General features: G+C 40.8%; 1 protein-coding gene across 3 annotated transcripts in view; it reads left to right on the top strand.

The window, feature by feature from the left end:
- The first annotated feature begins 3041 nt into the window (after positions 1–3041).
- Positions 3042–17795, top strand: part of VAMP7 (vesicle associated membrane protein 7) — a 48776-nt gene continuing 34022 nt past the window's right edge. For all 3 annotated transcript variants that reach the window (XM_060182782.1, XM_007536665.3, XM_060182781.1), the window contains exons 1-3: positions 3042–3200; positions 12224–12378; positions 17007–17064. In XM_060182782.1, the coding sequence (XP_060038765.1) occupies positions 12233–12378; positions 17007–17064 (204 nt within the window). In that variant the 5' untranslated portion in view covers positions 3042–3200; positions 12224–12232. The remainder of the gene's footprint in view (positions 3201–12223; positions 12379–17006; positions 17065–17795) is intronic.

The following is a 17795-nucleotide window of genomic DNA, read 5'->3' as shown; positions in this document are numbered from 1 at the left end:
AATCTCTTCTGACAATGGCATTAATGTCACCCCTTTGATAATCTTTAGAAGAAATACTGTATACAACTGGCCAAGAGATACACTGGCAATATATATATATGAAAGGACAATTACAGCCTCCTATGACGACCTCTATTATAATCAGAAAACAACTAAAAGGCAGTAGAACTTAAGGATTCTAACATCCCCCCCTTTCCTTCCCTTCCCCCCTCCCCTATACTCCCTTCCCCTTCTTTTACCAGAGTCCTTTTCAGTTCTGGCTTTTGGTAGTTCCTAGGATTGAATCTGAAACCCTGGAGCCTTAGGTATGAAAGTCTTTTGCATAACAAATGAGCTACCTATCCCCTCACGCACACAAAAATACGGGGGGGGGGGGAGAGGCAAAGTCAAGAAGTTTTATTCTTCATTTTTAAAAATTATTAAATGACTAAGAAATAAATTAGAGGTTGGGTAAACAGCATAATGGTTCTGCAAAAGACTTTCATGCCTTTCTGAGAGGTTCCAGGTTCAATCTCCAGCACCACCATGAATCGGAGCTCAGCAGGGCTCTGGTCAGTCTCTCTTTCTCCCCCCACCCCCATATTCTCCTCACTCTAAAATAAAGAAATAAATTAAAACATAATAATAATAAATCACAAATAAGCTGATGCTAGCAATTACTGTGTAAAACTTAAGTAGAAGAAATGACAGGCACAGTGCACCATTCTTGCTTAATAAAAACTTGTCCTTGAGGTAGTGACACTATTATTTATTATTGCAATAATCCTTGAAGACTAATATTACTGTCCTTCTTATTTTCAAGTAGAATAAACTAAAGGTTAACAACTAAGATATATAGGAAATAGAATTAATATAGCATACTGATTGTAGATGAGCTTTAAGGAAGTGAAATCTCCATAATACCTAATTTTATACTGTGGGCAACTGATCACACGATGATGTTCCTCTGTGCCAAGGCATTAGAGAGGAAAGTAGGAATATGTTAACTAGGCTAGTATGGTGCTTTGCCATGTGCCTGACCCTCATTTGAGCACAGTCCCCACCACACTGGAGGAAATTTGGGGGCTATAGCTTCTCTTTTTATCTTCATCTGCCCTCTCTCTACTTTTCTGTCCCTATCTTTAAAAAGAAGAAGACATGTATCAAGTAAACCGATGGCAGTCGTAAGCTTTGGGATCTGAAATAGGTGCCCAGTTGTCATAAATATCTCAGTCTAGGTTATAAGAGATTTTTTGGACTTCGTTTATGTGGGAACATCAGCAGAAAGAATGACAACCAAAACAATGGAAAATATTGAACCCATTCAAGAAAAGTTGGAAGCGGGAGAAAAGAAGTGAATGTAGGGAAGAGCTTTGTGAATCATGGACCTATGAAAAGAAATTAAGGAACTGTCACAAAAATGGGAGGGAAGCCAGGAAGGTGTAAGATCTTAGGAAGACTACAGAGAACAGAGAGTAATCTGAAGTGAACGTTTGTGCATCACCCCAATTTATAAATAAGATCACTGGTATTCAACATTATGATATTTGGAAATGAGGACTCCGGGAAGTCATGAGGTCCTAATTTCGATGCCATCATGAATGGAATGAGTGTCCTTATGAAAGCTGTGAGAGAGATGAGGATACACCAAGAAGGCAGAATTCTGCAAGCCAGGAAGTGGGTTTTCTACAAAACTTGACCGCACCAGCACTGCACTCTGAAACAAGCCAGTCTCCAAAAATTCAAGATTTTGTTATTGTTGTTGTTGTTGTTGTTATTTAAGACATCCTGTCTATGGTATTTTGTTAGGGGTGATTAAAATGAAAAAGATTTCAGGAGGGAGGGACTAAATAATGCAATATATCTTAGAGTTGAAATATGGTAATGGTTGAAAAGCACACATTACACTTTTGTGCGATCAGATGCAAAACTGTGGAAAATTTTTACTGGAGAGGTAGGAGAAAGACCACAGCTTTCTATGTGTGGCAAGGGTCTTTTATTTGTTTGTTTGATTGATATTTTTGAGGTGGGTGCAAATGTTGAGTTTGGAATGGTTTAAATGGTAGAAATTTTTCAGAATTTTTTTTTTTTAACCAGAGCACTACTCAGCTCTGGTTTATGCTGGTGCAGGGGATTGAACCTGGGTCATGAGAGTTTCTTTGCATAACCATTATGCTATCTAGCCCCCTGCTCATGGTAGAAATGATTTATTTATTTGATTTTAAAAAATCTTTATTTGTTTATTCCCTTTTGTTGCCCTTGTTGTTTTATTGTTGTAGTTATTACTGCTGTTGTTGATGATGTCGTCGTTGTTGGCTAGGACAGAGAGAAATGGAGAGAGGAGGGGAAGACAGAGAGGGGGAGAGAAAGACAGACACCTGCAGACCTGCTTCACCTCCTGTGAAGTGACTCCCCTGCAGGTGAGGGGCCGGGGGCTCGAACCCGGATCCTTACGCCCGTCTTTGCGCTTTGTACCGTGTGCGCTTAACCCGCTGTGCTACCACCCTACTCCCTATGGTAGAACTTTTGACAATCTCTCAATACCGATAGCGGAGACAGCAAGTATGGAGTCGCTGATGAGTCCTGAGATGGAGATGGTTTCATCATGGAAATGATACTGTGAGTTGATAACACAGACTGGGGATATGAAAGGTAGGGGGCAGCCCTAGATCAAAGGAGCGTAATTGTATTGTTATTGTTGCAGTAACAAAGGGAGAAAAGATTGCAGAGTGGTACAAGGTGCTTGGGAGATTTCATGGTGAAAGTAGGAGGGACTTGTGGTAGCAGACATTCGAATTTTTCTGGAAAATAACTGGCGACGCCAGCGGCGAGATGAAGTGGCAGGATGGAGTGGTAAACTGAGTTCGTCTTTCTTCTCTACAGAGTTGTACTTGTTTCTATCTGCTGCCGAGATGAAGCGAGCACGAGAGTTCTACTTGTTTACCGCCGTCGGTGGGGCCAGGACGCGGCCAGTGGGAACTACTACTCCCGAAATGCACCAGCACACCTGAACAGCACGGCGTTGGAAACGCAGCACGCCCGGCCGGCTCCCGCTCCCATTGGTGGAGGGTTCCCTTCCCAGGAGTCCGCGCGCGGGCGGGGCGCTGTACGCGGAAGCGGGCCGTGTCGGTCCCAGGCTCCTCGGAGAGTGGGCTGTAGCACCGCACGCAGGCCCGCGCCCTTGTCCCCAGCCCGCGCGCTCTCCGAGGTTGCGCGGACAGGTAAATGGAGCGGGGCGCGCTCAGCTGGTGATGGGGAGCCGACGACCGAGGGACGGCAGACGCGTCCAGGGAAGGTGCCGCGGGGGAGCGAGGTAGCAGTCCAAGGGTGACTGGCATTCTCTGTTGTCGGCGAGTCCAGTTGTCCGGTTCCAGTTTTGTCGAAATGCCTTTTCCGCTGCTGTAAAGGGCCCTAGTTAAATAGTGTCAGTATATGTCACTTCGTTGTTAGAGTAGGGAGAAAAGACCTTTTTAAAACGTTCCGTTTACATTCTGCAAGACCTGCTGTAGTATTAAAATCTCCCGAGGTGTCTTCTGCAAACTCCTCTCCTATGTGCTTGTTTAATCATCGTCACTTCCTGCTTCCCCTCCTACTTCTGGGCTCCTTCAAGAGTAGGTTCTGGCCTTCACGCTCTTCCTTGGCGCCGCCTTCTGTTGCTATTCCTTTTTCTTGCTCACTTTAAGAACTGTCTAGCCCCTCCCCTACTGACTTCCTCAGCATCAGACCAATACGTTATTGCTATCCTTATTGACCAGTATTTGACAAACTGAATATGCTACTAGACTCTTGCAAGTACCTTGCATCCCTCTCCCCTATTACCCTCACAAAGTAATTAATATCATCACAGTTATTTTCTTCCTGTCTTATTTACTGCTCTCTATCTGTACCACCATTGATGGCATGGGATACTACCATGTTTATAATGAATAGCTCGGCCACTCAGAATTTAACAAATACTTGTCGAACAGTTGATACAAGCTACATAAGTGTAAGCGCTAGGGCTATGGCTGGAAACAAGACATAGGACATCAGTACTCTCAATGGTTTCCATAGTTTTATATGTGCGCACCTAAACAAACACGATCAAGATGATGGTGTGTAGTGGCTGCAGAAGAAAACATGATTGACTTGACAGAGTACGCTCTGCTTTTGAGAAAAGAGGCTTGAATTGGATCTCGGATCAGTCCGAAAAGAATACTTACGATATCAGCAAGTGTAATCTTGATCTCTGGTGACCAGGTTTCAGGTTTTTCATAAACACCTTGCTATCATAAACACCTCCAACATCCCTACATCAGAATTGGTGGTTTCTCTGTCATTAGCTTATTTCTTCCAGAAATCCAGATTGAAGCGTTTAGAGTTGGATTACTCTTAGGTCAGCTGCTTTACTTAGTAAGGTGATTTATAGTAATATTTGGTCTTACTAAATACAAAGTTTTCTGTCATAGCTAGACATAGTAGGTATTTATTCAGAAGATTCTTGAGTGGATATTGTCTAGTATATCACGATCTGTTCTTAGCACTGAGGACTTCAGGTAAAATATTAACTTCTTTTTCAAGGAGAACTAATTGTTACAATATCTCAATGAAAGCTCCTATATACAGACTAATACCTGCATTGTTTTTCCCCCATCATTTTATGGAGGTGGGGGGTGGGGGATAACAATACTCTTCACACAAAACTATTAAGAAATACCCCAATTGGATTATTAAAAAGTTCCATTCTTAGATGGCTCACTATTATGCTTCACTGCTTTTCTTTCTATTCTTTCTGTTGGTATTCATACCTGCTACATTGTCTGCCATAAAGTGGACCCTCAGAACATGTGCTATTTTGAAAATGGACTATTTGATTCAATACAAATAACTTGATTTATACAAGCTTCTCTTTATAAAATGCCATCATGATTTCTCCTTGACTTCTTTTATTTCCCCTTTTGTTGCCCTTGTTTTTTATCATTGTTGTTATTGATGTGTCGTTGTAGGTTAGGACAGAGAGAAATGGAGAGAGGAGGGGAGGACAGAGAAGGGGAGAGAAAGACAGACACCTGCAGACCTACTTCACCGCTTGTGAAGCGACTCCCTTGCAGGTGGGGCCTCCAACCGGGATCCTTACACCAGTCCTTGCGTTTCGCACCACGTGTTCTTCTTTTTTTTTTTTTAAATGTATCTTTTATTATTATTTATTTATTTTCCTTTTTGTTGCCCTTGTTGAGCACCACGTGTTCTTAACCTGCTGTGCTTCTGCCTGACTCCCTCTCCTTGACTTTTTTTTTTTATTCACCAGAGAGTGACCAGTCAGCATACTCAGGCTAGTTTATTTACTTTCCCTAACAGGTTCTCATTTTTATGCTTACTTAATACCTCTATCCTAAAATGAGTTCCCATATCTGTCCTGAGCACCTTGTATACCACTCCTCCCTTATTTAGCTGGCCAGTTGAATTGTGTATGTCAGTATCCCACCTGATTCAGGGCAAAAAACCTTGACTTCCGTTTTATATTTCCTATGAGACATCCTACAGACTGACTGTTGCAAGGATATGTGTACTATGTCTCCTTGTGATACTACTAATTATGATACAAAAAGATTTCTTTGGGTTTTGCATTGAATGCTGCCAGGTACTATGGTGAAGACCCAATTCTTTAAAAAAAGTATTGGGAGGATTAATAGTTTACAGTAAATACAGTTATTGGTACATGTGTGGAATTTCTCAGTTTTCTGAAAAACACTCTCACCCGGAGCCTAGGTTCTCTTCCAACATCATGTGCCAGGATCTGAATGCCCCCTCCCCACCCAGAGCCCAAACCCAGTCTAAGTTCTGCTTTGTGTTTCCCCTTATGCTCTGATTTCTCAGCTTCTGTCAATGAGTGAGATCATCTCATATTCATCCTTCTCTTTCTGGCTGATCTCACTTTATAGGATTATGAATACCTACTTCTTACACTGTTTTGTTTTGTTTTGTTTTGTTTTTTGTTTAATGATTGCAAGATCTCTTGGTTTCTACTTGGTGAAATAAGTAATCTGTGAGGAGCATTTTCTCCTTAGCCTGAGATGATTGGTGTGTGCTATTCTAGCACACTGTTGTTTTCACTATGTTAAATAAAAGTTTTAATTCTTGGGGAGACGGGCGGTAGTGCAGCGGGTTAAGCGTACATGGCGCAAAGCGCAAGGGCCGGCGTTAGGACCCCGGTTCGAGCCCCCGGCTCCCCACCTGCAAGGGCCGGCTCGCCACCTACAGGGGAGTCGCTTCACAAGCGGTGAAGCAGGTCTGCAAGTGTCTGTTTTTCTCTCCCCCTCTCTGTCTTCCCGTCCTCTCTCCATTTCTCTCTGTCCTAGCCAAGAATGACAACATCAATAACAACAATAATAACTACGACAATGGCAACAAAAGGGAAACTAAATAAATACTTTAAAAAGTTTTAATTCTTAAAGACATTTTCCATGCAAATACCTTTCCATTGTTAGTTGTTATTGCTACAAACCTTTGCCTGTTAAACTGACTAAAATGTTGCAGGTATGCAACAGGGTTTGAATCATGGCTGTCATGACTTCAGAGTGTGCCAAGCTAAGAGCAGCAAGCAGACTCCCAGGGCATTAAAATTTAAGTATTGCCATTTAAGGATATTGCTCTGCATACTTAATGCAGACACAGCACATTTATAAGGTATATGTGTTGATGATCCTAAATATGCATATGCCTTTTTGAGGTTTTCCAAACAGAAATACATAAATCGTTTCTCAGAACATAGAGACTTGACCTATGTCAAGTGTGAGAATTACCAACTTGACCATTTGCTTCTACTTAATGCCCTGATACCTTCTTCTACTTGTACTGACTCCTTCACTGAGGAGGATTGTATTGTTCTTGTGTTCTTATATAAGCATTCTTTTAAAAATACAGAGACTCCCTTACTTGCAAATTAATATATCCCAAAAGTTCACTAGTAAGATTTTTGCTTGAAATTATTGATACATTTTTCTTTATGATTCATGTAATCCATAACATTTCAGTTGTCGGCCCAACTTTCTTTTTAAATTTTAAATATATATTTATTCCCTTTTGTTGCCCTTGTTGTTTTATTGTTGTAGTTATTATTGTTGTTGTCGTTGTTGGATAGGACAGAGAGAAATGGAGACAGGAGGGTAAGGCAGAGAGGGGGAAAGGTAGACACCTGCAGACCTGCTTCACCGCTTGTAAAGCGACGCCCCTGCAGGTGGGGAGCCAGGGGCTCGAACCAGGATCCTTAAGCCGGTCCTTGCGCTTTGCACCACGTGTGCTTAACCCACTGTGCTACCGCCTGGCTCCTGTCGGCCCAACTTTTTTTTTTTAATATTTATTTTTATTTATTTATTCCCTTTGGTTGCCCTTGTTGTTTTATTGTTGTAGTTATTATTGTTGTTGACGTTGTTGGATAGGACAGAGAGAAATGTAGAGAGGAGGGGAAGACAGAGAGGAGGAGAGAAAGTCAGACACCTGCAGACCTGCTTCACCGCCTGTGAAGCGACTCCCCTGCAGGTGGGGAGCTGGGGTTCGAACCAGGATCCTTATGCCGGTCCTTGTGCTTTGCGCCACCTGCGCTTAACCCGCTGCGCTACAACCCGACTCCCCGGTCCAACTTTTAATGGAGTTTTGCCACTGTTTATCATGATCCTTTTGTCAAAGTATGCATTTACAGTTTTCACTGCATTTATTCATAATATAGTTTTCTTTGGAGTTCCATGAACTGGAACAAGGATATCCTTTCCTTGGAATATTGTAGGCAGTAGAAATAGGCATTTCTTTAAAAAATTTATTTCAATTAATTAATTTTATTAGTGATTTAATGATGATTGACAAGATTGTGAAATAAGAGGTGTACAATTCCATACAATTCCCACCTCCAGAGTTCCATATCCTATCCCCTCCATTGGAAGGTTCCCTGTTCTTTATTCCTCTGAGAGTATGGACCAGAGATCTTTATGGGGCACAGAAGGTTGGAGTTCTGGCCTCTGTAATTGCTTCTCCACTGGACAAGAGCATTGACAGGTCAATCTATATACCCCCAGCACAGAGTGTAGTGGCAGTGGTACTTAAAGAGATTAAAAAAAAAAAAAAACTCTGTTCCTTAATGTATTTTAAGATTCAGTACACATTTTAAAGAATCAATGACCTCATGTCCTTTTATAGTGAACTTTCTTTTTTTATTTATTGCCACCAAGGTTATTAACTAGGATGCCATGCCTGTGGGATAAATCCACCACTTCCAATGGCTGTTATTTCTGTTTTTTCTTTTTTTTTTCTTGCTATTTTATTCTTATTTATTTATTTTTGCCTCCAGGGTTATCCCTGGGTCTTAGTGCCTGCACTACGAATCCACTGCTCCTGGAGGCCATTTTCCCCACGTTGTTGCCCTTGTCGTTGCGCTTGTTGCAGTTATTATTGTCACAGCTGTTGTTTTTGTTGGATAAGACAGAAAGAAATTGAGAGAGGAGGGGGAAGACAGAAGAGGAGAGAAAGATAGACAGACACCTGCAGACCTGCTTGACCGCTTGCAAAGCGACCCCCCTGCAGGTAGGGAGCCAGGGGCTTGAACCGGGATCCTTATGCCGGCCCTTGGGCTTTGCACCATGTGTGCTTAACCCGCTGTGCTACCGCCCAGCTTCCTTCTTACTATTTTATTTATTTATTGGATAGAGACAGAAGGTGAGAGGGGAGAGAGCGACAGAAAGACACCTGCGGGATTGTTCCACCCTTTGTGAAGCTTCCCCGCTTACAAGTGGGGATTGGGGACTTGAATCTGGATCCTTGCACATTGCTGCATGTACACTCAACCAGATGTGCCACCCCCTGGCCCCTTGTTTTTTCTTTCCTGTTCTTTTCTTTTTGATAGAGGCAGAGAAAACTGGAGAGAGACAGAAAGCGACTTGCAGTGCTGTTTCACCGCTCCTGAAGCTTCCCACCTGCAATTGAGGATTGGGAGCTTGAAAGGGGTTCATACACATAGTAACATGTGCTCTACTAGATGGGCCAATGGCCAGCCTTTTTCATAATGAACTTGTGAGAAACTAAGACACTGTGCTTTCTTTATTAAGCTGTTAAGGGATTGAGGCTATGACTTTTTCATCTATGGAACTGATTTCTTGTCTGTTTTTATACTACTTATACTGCATGTTTCTCTGAGCATAGTCAATGACCTTCTTCCTTGTAACTTGCAATAACTTTTATTGTCACACTGTGCATCAGTAAACACTGCCAAGAGCTGATACACTTGTTCCTTCTTGAAGCGTTTTTTTTTGTTGTTTGTTTTCTTTCTTTTTGGCTCTCTGCTTATCTACCTTTCCATCAATTACTTGTTGTGCCTTGATTTTTTTTTGTTCCCTCAACTTGATTGTGCCTTGATTTTTTGTTTAGTGTGCCCTCAGCAAATAAAGCATTTTTAAGAGGGCAGGGATAGAAGAACTCATCTAGGGATAAGAGGGCACAGAACCAGTCTCTCTGGAAATGTAACATGTAGAAGTCAACTTGAGTTAAGATAACTCATCAAGAAGACAGAAGGAACAATGAGACATGTAGAAGTAGTTCAAGAAGCAGAATTAGTCAGTGATGACTGTTACACTGAGATATTAGTTGAGGTAAGAATAGAGAAATGGCCAATACTTTTTGCAACATTAGATGATGTTGGTGATTTTTGCAACAGCTTGAGTTTGTGGAATGTTAAGGACAAAGTCAATATGGTGAGTTAGAAGGTAGAGAAGCAGAGATAAGTGTATAGATGGTGGTTTTAGAAATAATGCAGTGCCTGGAGAGTGTTACAGGGTCAACTAAAGCTTTGGGGACCAAGGGACATAATATATGAGAAAATGAGTTAAAAGTACGCCTACATAGGCATGACTTAGAAAGGAAGTCAAGGCAGAACCGTAGAAAAAAATGGAATATATGTATGTGTGTATCTATTTATATCTATATAAACTACCGATATCATACACACAAACACACATAATATAGTTAGATAGTTATAAAGTCAACCCATATCTGCAACTTTGGGAGAACTGTAGTTTCCAATGGACAAGGACACAGAACTCTTGTAGTAGAAATGGTATGGAATTTTACCCCTATTGTCTTATAATTTTGTAAATCTGTATTAAATCACTAATAAAATATCAGTTAAAAAAACGAAAACATGGGAGTCGGGCTGTAGCGCAGCGGGTTAAGCGCAGGTGGCGCAAAGCACAAGGACTGGCATAAGGATCTCGGTTCGAACCCGGCTCCCCACCTGCAGGGGAGTCGCTTCACAGGCGGTGAAACAGGTCTGCAGGTGTCTATCTTTCTCTCCTCCTCTCTGTCTTCCCCTCCTCTCTCCATTTCTCTCTGTCCTATCCAACAACGACGACAACAACAATAATAACTACAACAATAAGACAACAAGGGCAACAAAAGGGAATAAATAAATAAATAAAATAAAATATTAAAAAAAAAATGAAAACATAAAGTACACCTACATATATATAAGGACAAATGTAGGAAGGTGGCTGAGGACACAGACCTTAAAGAAGCCTCACTTAGGGGCCGAGTCGTGATGCACCTGGTTGAGCGCACATGTTACAGTGCGCAAGGACCCTGGTTGGAGCCCCTGCAGGGGGAAAGCTTCACAAGTGATGAAGCAGGGCCACAGCTGTCTCTCTGTCTCTCTCCCTCTCTATCACCCCTTTCCCTCTCAATTTCCGGCTGTCTCTATCCAAATAAATAAATAAAGATAATTTTAAAAAGAAGCCTCATTTAGAGAATGGAATAAAGAGAAAGTTTTGGTTATTCACACTGTTTCTGTTACAGATGATGGCTTTTTATTAGAGGTAGTATACACAATCAACTATGGATTCTAGAATCGTACTGCCTAGGTTTAAACTCCAGCTCTTACCACTTTCTAGCTCTCTAATTTTGGGGAAATTACTTAAGTCATCTATCTGTACTTTTTTAAAAATCTGTCATGGAAGCCTAACTGTATAATTCTACTGATGTACAAATCCAATTAGTTAATGATTACAAAATACTTAAAATAGTGCCTGGCACATACTACAGACTAAATAAAGATTGTGTATTATTGTTAATGTTAATGGGGGTCTTTGTGAACCTGGAATCTAAGTTCTGTTGAAATATTTGCCTAAGATACATTTTTAAAATGGGGGGTGTCGGGCGGTAGTGCAGCAAGTTAAGCGCAGGCGGCACAAAGCGCAAGGGCCGGCGTAAGGATCCCGGTTCGAGCCTCCGGCTCCCCACCTGCAAGGGAGTCGCTTCACAGGCGTGAAGCGGGTCTGCAGGTGTCTGTCTTTCTCTCCCTCTCTCTGTCTTCCCCTCTCCTCTCCATTTCTCTCTGTCCTAGCCAACAACAATGACATCAATAACAACAACAATAATTACTACAACAATAAAACAACAAGGGCAACAAAAGGGAATAAATACATAAATATTTTTTAAAGTTTTTAAAAAGATGGGATTATTATATTCAAGGATAAAGATAGTTTTATGTTTTCTATATCTTATAATTATTGCTTATTGCTTTTCAAAGGATGGTATTTAGTTGATATTGTCACATTTTGTTTGTTTTTTGCAATTGTTGGGGCTTCACGGCACTACAATGGCTTTTTCAGATACATATATAGAGAGGGAAGAGATAGACTGACAGAATGTGTGCATGCGCACACACACACACATGCACGCATGCATGCACACGTGTGCACTACAATACCAAAACTTCCTCTAATGTGGTGGGTACCGGGTTCAAACCTACCTGGGTCCCACACATCACAAAGCAGGTATACTGGCTGGGTGTCCTATTTTGCTGGACTAATATTAGATGACTTGTAAAATTGACCTATTTACCAATATATGGCACAGATCCAACATATCTACACAGAGACACATGCATACCCTTATGTGTGTATTCCGAGTGTGTATACAGAGTGTGTCTCTATCCATCTGTGTGCATCAGCATGATTTAACTGGTTATACTGAATGACATGGCACGTTGGCAAGAAGTTTCCAGGTGCAGCTTTGCCTTGTGTGTGACCCAGATTTGAGTCCAGGCCCCATGACATTGGAGGAAGCTTTGGTGCTATGGTTTCTTTTACTTTGTCTAATAAATAAATGAATAAAATGTTTCCAGGTGGATGTCAATAAATGATAATATATAAGTTACTTTTGAAAGATTATGTCATATAGTTGTTCTAAGTCTCGTGTCTTTTATTATTTTTTTTTCTCTTGATAGATCGAAGCCATGGCCATTCTTTTTGCTGTTGTTGCTAGGGGAACCACTATCCTTGCCAAACATGCTTGGTGTGGAGGAAACTTCCTGGAGGTGACAGAGCAGATTCTGGCTAAGATACCTTCTGAAAACAACAAATTAACATACTCACATGGCAAGTGAGTTCTGTTCTTCATGTGATAGAGAGTAAAAGAAGTGGATTCTGTTATTGTAATCAGCAACAGAAGACTAGAAAACAGATTTCTCAGTAGATAATTTGAATAAGCTTTCAGGACAGTCACTTTTAACAACTTAGAAAGTGTCTGGTTCAACTAACTATAAATTTAACACGTAACTATTTTATTCCATCATCAAAGTAGTACTAACATTTAAAGAATGATTCAGAAACCTTAGATGTAAAATTGACTGCTGTAGAGTTCTAGAATAAGTGAAATTTGATAACATATAAGATAAATAATATTCCTTTGTTCATTCTTTCATTAAATATTTACTGAGCACTTGACTGTTGTCAGGCAACTCACTTGCTACTGGGGACACAATATAAAGTACAGTACTTACCCTTATAGAGGTTATAATTTGATTAAAGAGATGATGACTATTATAGATAATCATGGTCGAGGGATGGAGCTGTAGAAGGAACAGCTTGAGGAAGTCGGGCAGTAGCGCAGCAGGTTAAGCGCACATGGTGTGAAGTGCAAGGACTGGCGGAAGGATCCCGGTTCGAGCCTCCGGCTCCCCACCTGCAGGGGGGTTGTTTCACAAGCGGTGAAGCAGGTCTGCAGGTGACTATCTTTCTCTCCTTCTTTCTGTCTTCCCCTCCTCTCTCCATTTCATCTGTCCTAGCCAACAACAATGACATCAATAACTACAACAATGAAAAACAACAAAAGGGAAAATAAATAAGTAAATAAATAAAATTTTTTTTAAAAACAGAAGGAACAGCTTACAGAGAAGTGTAGGGCAATTAGATCAGAGGAGATGTTTAGGGAACCATGTGTAGTTCATTGTTTTCACCATGCTGTAAAGCTGGATAGATGTCATACAGAGCCTCATAGATCATGTTAAGAAATTGGATTTTACCCTGGTGGCAGTAGAAAGGCACTGGAGGTTTTCAGGTAGCATATGATATGGTCTGTTTTTACTTTAGAAAGGTCATTTGCAGCCTGGAGAAACAGCTCAGTAAATAGGGTACCTGCCTTGCCATGCTTGCAGCCCAGATTCAAGCACCAATGAGAGAGAAGTGCTATGATGGCACTGGAGGAGGTACTGGTGTTGTGGTATCTCTCCTCTCTCTGTCTCTTTCTCCCCCCTTTTTTTGCCATCAGGATTATCACTGTGTTTCAGTGCCAGTATTATGAATTCACTGCTCCCAGTGGCCATTCTTTTCCTTTTTTTTTCATCCTTTTCTGTTCTATTTGATAGGACAGAGAGAAATTGAGAAGGGAGGGGAGATAGGGAGAGAGAAAGATACACACCTGTAGACCTGCTTCGCCGCTTGTGAAGCATCCCCCCTGAAGGTAGGAAGTGGGGGAGTGGGGGCTCGAACTCTAGTCCTTATGCATGGTAGTATGTGTGTTTAACCTGGTGTGCACCACCTGCCTCCTGCCTCTGTCTATCTGAATGAAAAAGTCAGCCCAAAGCAGTGAAAATGTGCATGTACAAGGTCTAGGAAACACTAGAAAAGAAAAAAGAAAGATCATGTTAGTTTCATGGGTTGAAAAGGACATAGATGGGAGATCCTGTTAATTGGATAAAAAGTGCCTCAGCCATCCTCATCAGTATTTTAAAAAGCGTTTATAACTTAGTTCGTCTCTGTCTCCTTAGTTTATATTTCAGATGGAGGTCCATATTGCTTGCAGGGTTAATTCTTCTGTAGTTTGTACTCTAGTCTAAGCTACTGCAATAAAGAGGCCTCCCAAATAGTTTGAATTGAGTTACCCCAGAGACAAGTGGTTCAGGGCTCTCCAACTCTTGCCATGGCAGTTCTTACTGTTCTTGTTACCTCCTTGCTTTTGTCCGGTATTTTTTTTAATGGTTATGCAAAATATTTTCTTTTTTTGTCTTTTTTTTTAAGTTTTTATTTGTAAAATGGAAACCTGACAGGGCCATAGGACAAGAGGGGTACAATTCCTGCCACCGGAACTTCATATCCCATCCCTTCCCCTGGTAGCTTTCCTATTCTTTAACCCCATGGGAGTATGGACCCAGGGTCATTATGGGGTGCAGAAGGTGGAAGGTCTGGCTTCTGTAATTGCTTCCCCGCTGAACATGGGCGTTGACAGGCTAATCCATTATTTTTAAAAGCAAAGCTCAGAAGTAGCTTGCCATTTTATTGTTTAGAAGCTTTGATTTACATTTCATTGTTTGCTGTATAGTTTTTTCCCTTTCGTTGCCCTTGTTTATTGTCATTGTTGCTATTGTTATTGCTGTCATTGTTGTTGGATAGGACAGAGAGAAATGGAGGGGGGGAGAGAAAGACAGACACCTGCAGACCTGCTTCACCGCTTGTGAAGCGACCCCTCAAGGGCTTGAGCCAGGATCCTTACGCCGGTCCTTGCGCTTCACGCCATGTGCGCTTAATCCGCTGCATACTGCCTGCCCCCCTGCTGTATAGTTTAGGTAGCTGACTTACTTAGAAGGTAGAATTTGTCTTTCTGGCTATGCAGTAATAACTGAAACTCTGTTACTCTGTAAGAGATTATCAGTTTATCAGGAGATAACTTGCAGTCTTCTAGTCTACTTTATTCTAGTAGTGGTTTCTTTGGCCCACGGATCATAAACTAAATGACAAGTCATACTATGTTTCCTGTGCTCCTCCGTCCAAGCCCAGTAGACAGTGGCAGGAAAAGAAGAACATCATTAGGATGGAGGTTTCAACCTCTAATAAGAAACATGTAGAAGTCACCACCTCCTAGCAGCATTCTACTGTGCCACTTCCTGGGCCACATTGCTGACCTTTCTGTCCAGATTACAGTAAGACATCCTGCCATTCTCTGACCTAGCCTGTTATTTCAGCATTTATTTTTGGTTTCTTTGTTTGTGCCATGCTTTTATATTGCGAAATGCCTTTCCCTTCCTGGCTTCCCTGATAAACTTAAGTTTATCATTTTACAAGTCTGTGAGAAATGTTTTCTTAAATTATTACTTCAGTCCATCGAAAAGGGTAATTCTGATCATGTCTTTTCGTACAGTAAGTGCTTACCCATTAGAACACACATATTACCATGTGCAAGGACCCAGATCTGAGCCCCAGGTCCTCGCACGGGAGCACCGATATGCAGGAGCTTCATGAGTAGTGGAGAAGTGTTGGTGTAGTGTCTCTCCTTCTCTGTCTCTCATCTAGCTCTGGCTCATTATCTAAAGGAAAGGAGGAAACGGTCACTGTGAGGGGTGGAGTCACACAGGTACCTAGCCCCTTTGGTAATCCTGGTGGCAATAAAGACATAACAAGTAAAAATGATTCCATTAAAAGAAGGCTATGGAAGGTTCTTCCGGATCTGTTGTTGTTCCTTCCTTGGCTTAGCTTTCAATACTTTAATTCTCAGTTTTGTTCATCATACTTAGGCATTTGCATTTCAACTTGAGTTCTGTTACCTTTTATGGAATGTGTCTGTCTTACTTGCTTTTTGAGCTTACCTGTTTCCTCCTCTGGAAATCCCTGAACTCCCAAACTGGGTCAAGTGCTTCCTTTTTATGTGTTTCCATAGCATCGTGTTTTTGTTCATATTGATCCATACTTCTCACACTGCATTAAAATTTCAGCCTTTTTTTTGGGGGGTGGGGGTCTGTCCCCTGATAGTAGGTTTTCTTTTTATTGTAGACATTGTGCCTTAATACCTTTTCTGTTGCATATTCTGGCTCTACCTTGCCATCTCTTATTGATTTAGATCTCAGCTTAGACATCGCTTATTCCAGGAAATCTTCCCTATTTCCCTTTGCCAAACTCAGGTTCTTCCTGTGTGTTTCTAAGAGCGTCATCATGTGCTGCCTTTAAACTCATAATACCCTACTTCCCTTACTGCTCTGTAATTGTTTGCACTGTATCTCTGTGAAAGCAGAGCCCGGTGGTGATGGTTTTGCTTATTTATAGCCTCAGCACCCAACCTAGCAACTGGCTCTGGCTCAGAGTAGATAACAAACAAGTATTATTGTTGAATATTTGGTTGAAAAATTGTTCACTTGTAGATGGGCGTAGATAGCATCATGTTTATGCAAAGAGACTCTTATGCCTGTGGCTCCAAGGTCAGTCCCCTGCACCACCATAAGCCAGAGTTGAGCAGGGCTCTGGTGTAAAAAAAAAAAAAAAAAAAAAAAAAGTCCCAAAATTGTTCACTAAATATCTTAAGGAAAAGCAAGGAAGACTATAATGACCTGGTGTGTTCCTTCTAAAATGTTATTTCTTATTCAAGCCTTAAGAGTCTAACTGTGCTGAGAAATGTTATACATATATAAACTACTGTTCTTTACTGTTGACTGTAAACTATTAATCCCCCCACCCCCCAATAAAGAAAAAAAATGATTTAAAAAGTCTAAGTGTGCTTTTGCAGCATTTTAGTGAAATCGTGCATACCATGGTGCTGTGCAGCTAAAGTAGAGATCTTTTAATGTCTTGTTGATTTTTATCAGGTCAACTCGAGAGAAACAGTATATAGGGGAAGGGTAGAGGAAGACTTAGTACCTAAATAATATGCTAAAATTGGCTATATTTAATTTGCTTATACGTAAGTAGAAATGAAAGAGATGTTGCTCATAACCACAGTAAGTTCTATATTTTTTTATTCTGCAGTTATTTGTTTCATTACATCTGTCAAGACAGGATTGTTTATCTTTGTATCACTGATGATGTAAGTAACCGAAAATATAACACTATTTGAATATGTATGCAATTGGTAGAGTCAGTTATCTAAAGGTGATGCAAATACAGCTGTCATAGGTGACATTTTTATGTACTTTGTATTAATCGTATTGAATGCAAATGACAAGAAAGTTGATATCTGGGTAAGTGTAAATCATCACATTTTAAAGTGTTAGCTTAAGTTATGGCAACTTTTACATTCATATTATGTAGTAAGAATTTAGATTCTTACTGGGGAGTAGCATAATGGTTATATAAAAACTTTCCTACCTGAGGCATCTCACATCCCAGGTTCAGTCCCCATCACTACCATGAGCCAGAGCTGAGCAGTGCTTTGGTATAATGAAAAAATAAGGTTCATAATTATGATCCCTACTATAAACACTTTCAAAATGTATCTAAAATATTAACCTACATATATTATTGCATTTCTCCATCCAGTAGTTGGTTGGTAAAATTTTTGATGTGTATGAAATTTGGGAAAACAAAATCACAGTGCATTATGATCTGCTTTGCAAATCTGTCATCCATGTTGGTAGGTTGTTTTTAAGTTTAGACTCTAGACTCAAAATGCTCAAAAAATTAAGTGTTATCAAGGCCCTTTCTCTTTGCTGACTATAATGTTGGCTTTTTCTACACATTCACCTAATTGTTGCATGAAACCACATATGTATTTATTCATATCCAGAAAAAAATGGGCCCGTGTCTTCTTAGTCTCTT

Source organism: Erinaceus europaeus, chromosome X (assembly GCF_950295315.1).
Source record: "Erinaceus europaeus chromosome X, mEriEur2.1, whole genome shotgun sequence".
In the NCBI taxonomy this organism is placed as follows: domain Eukaryota; kingdom Metazoa; phylum Chordata; class Mammalia; order Eulipotyphla; family Erinaceidae; genus Erinaceus; species Erinaceus europaeus.
Note: the sequence above shows the minus strand (reverse complement) of the source record. Positions and strands in the feature narration are given on the sequence as shown.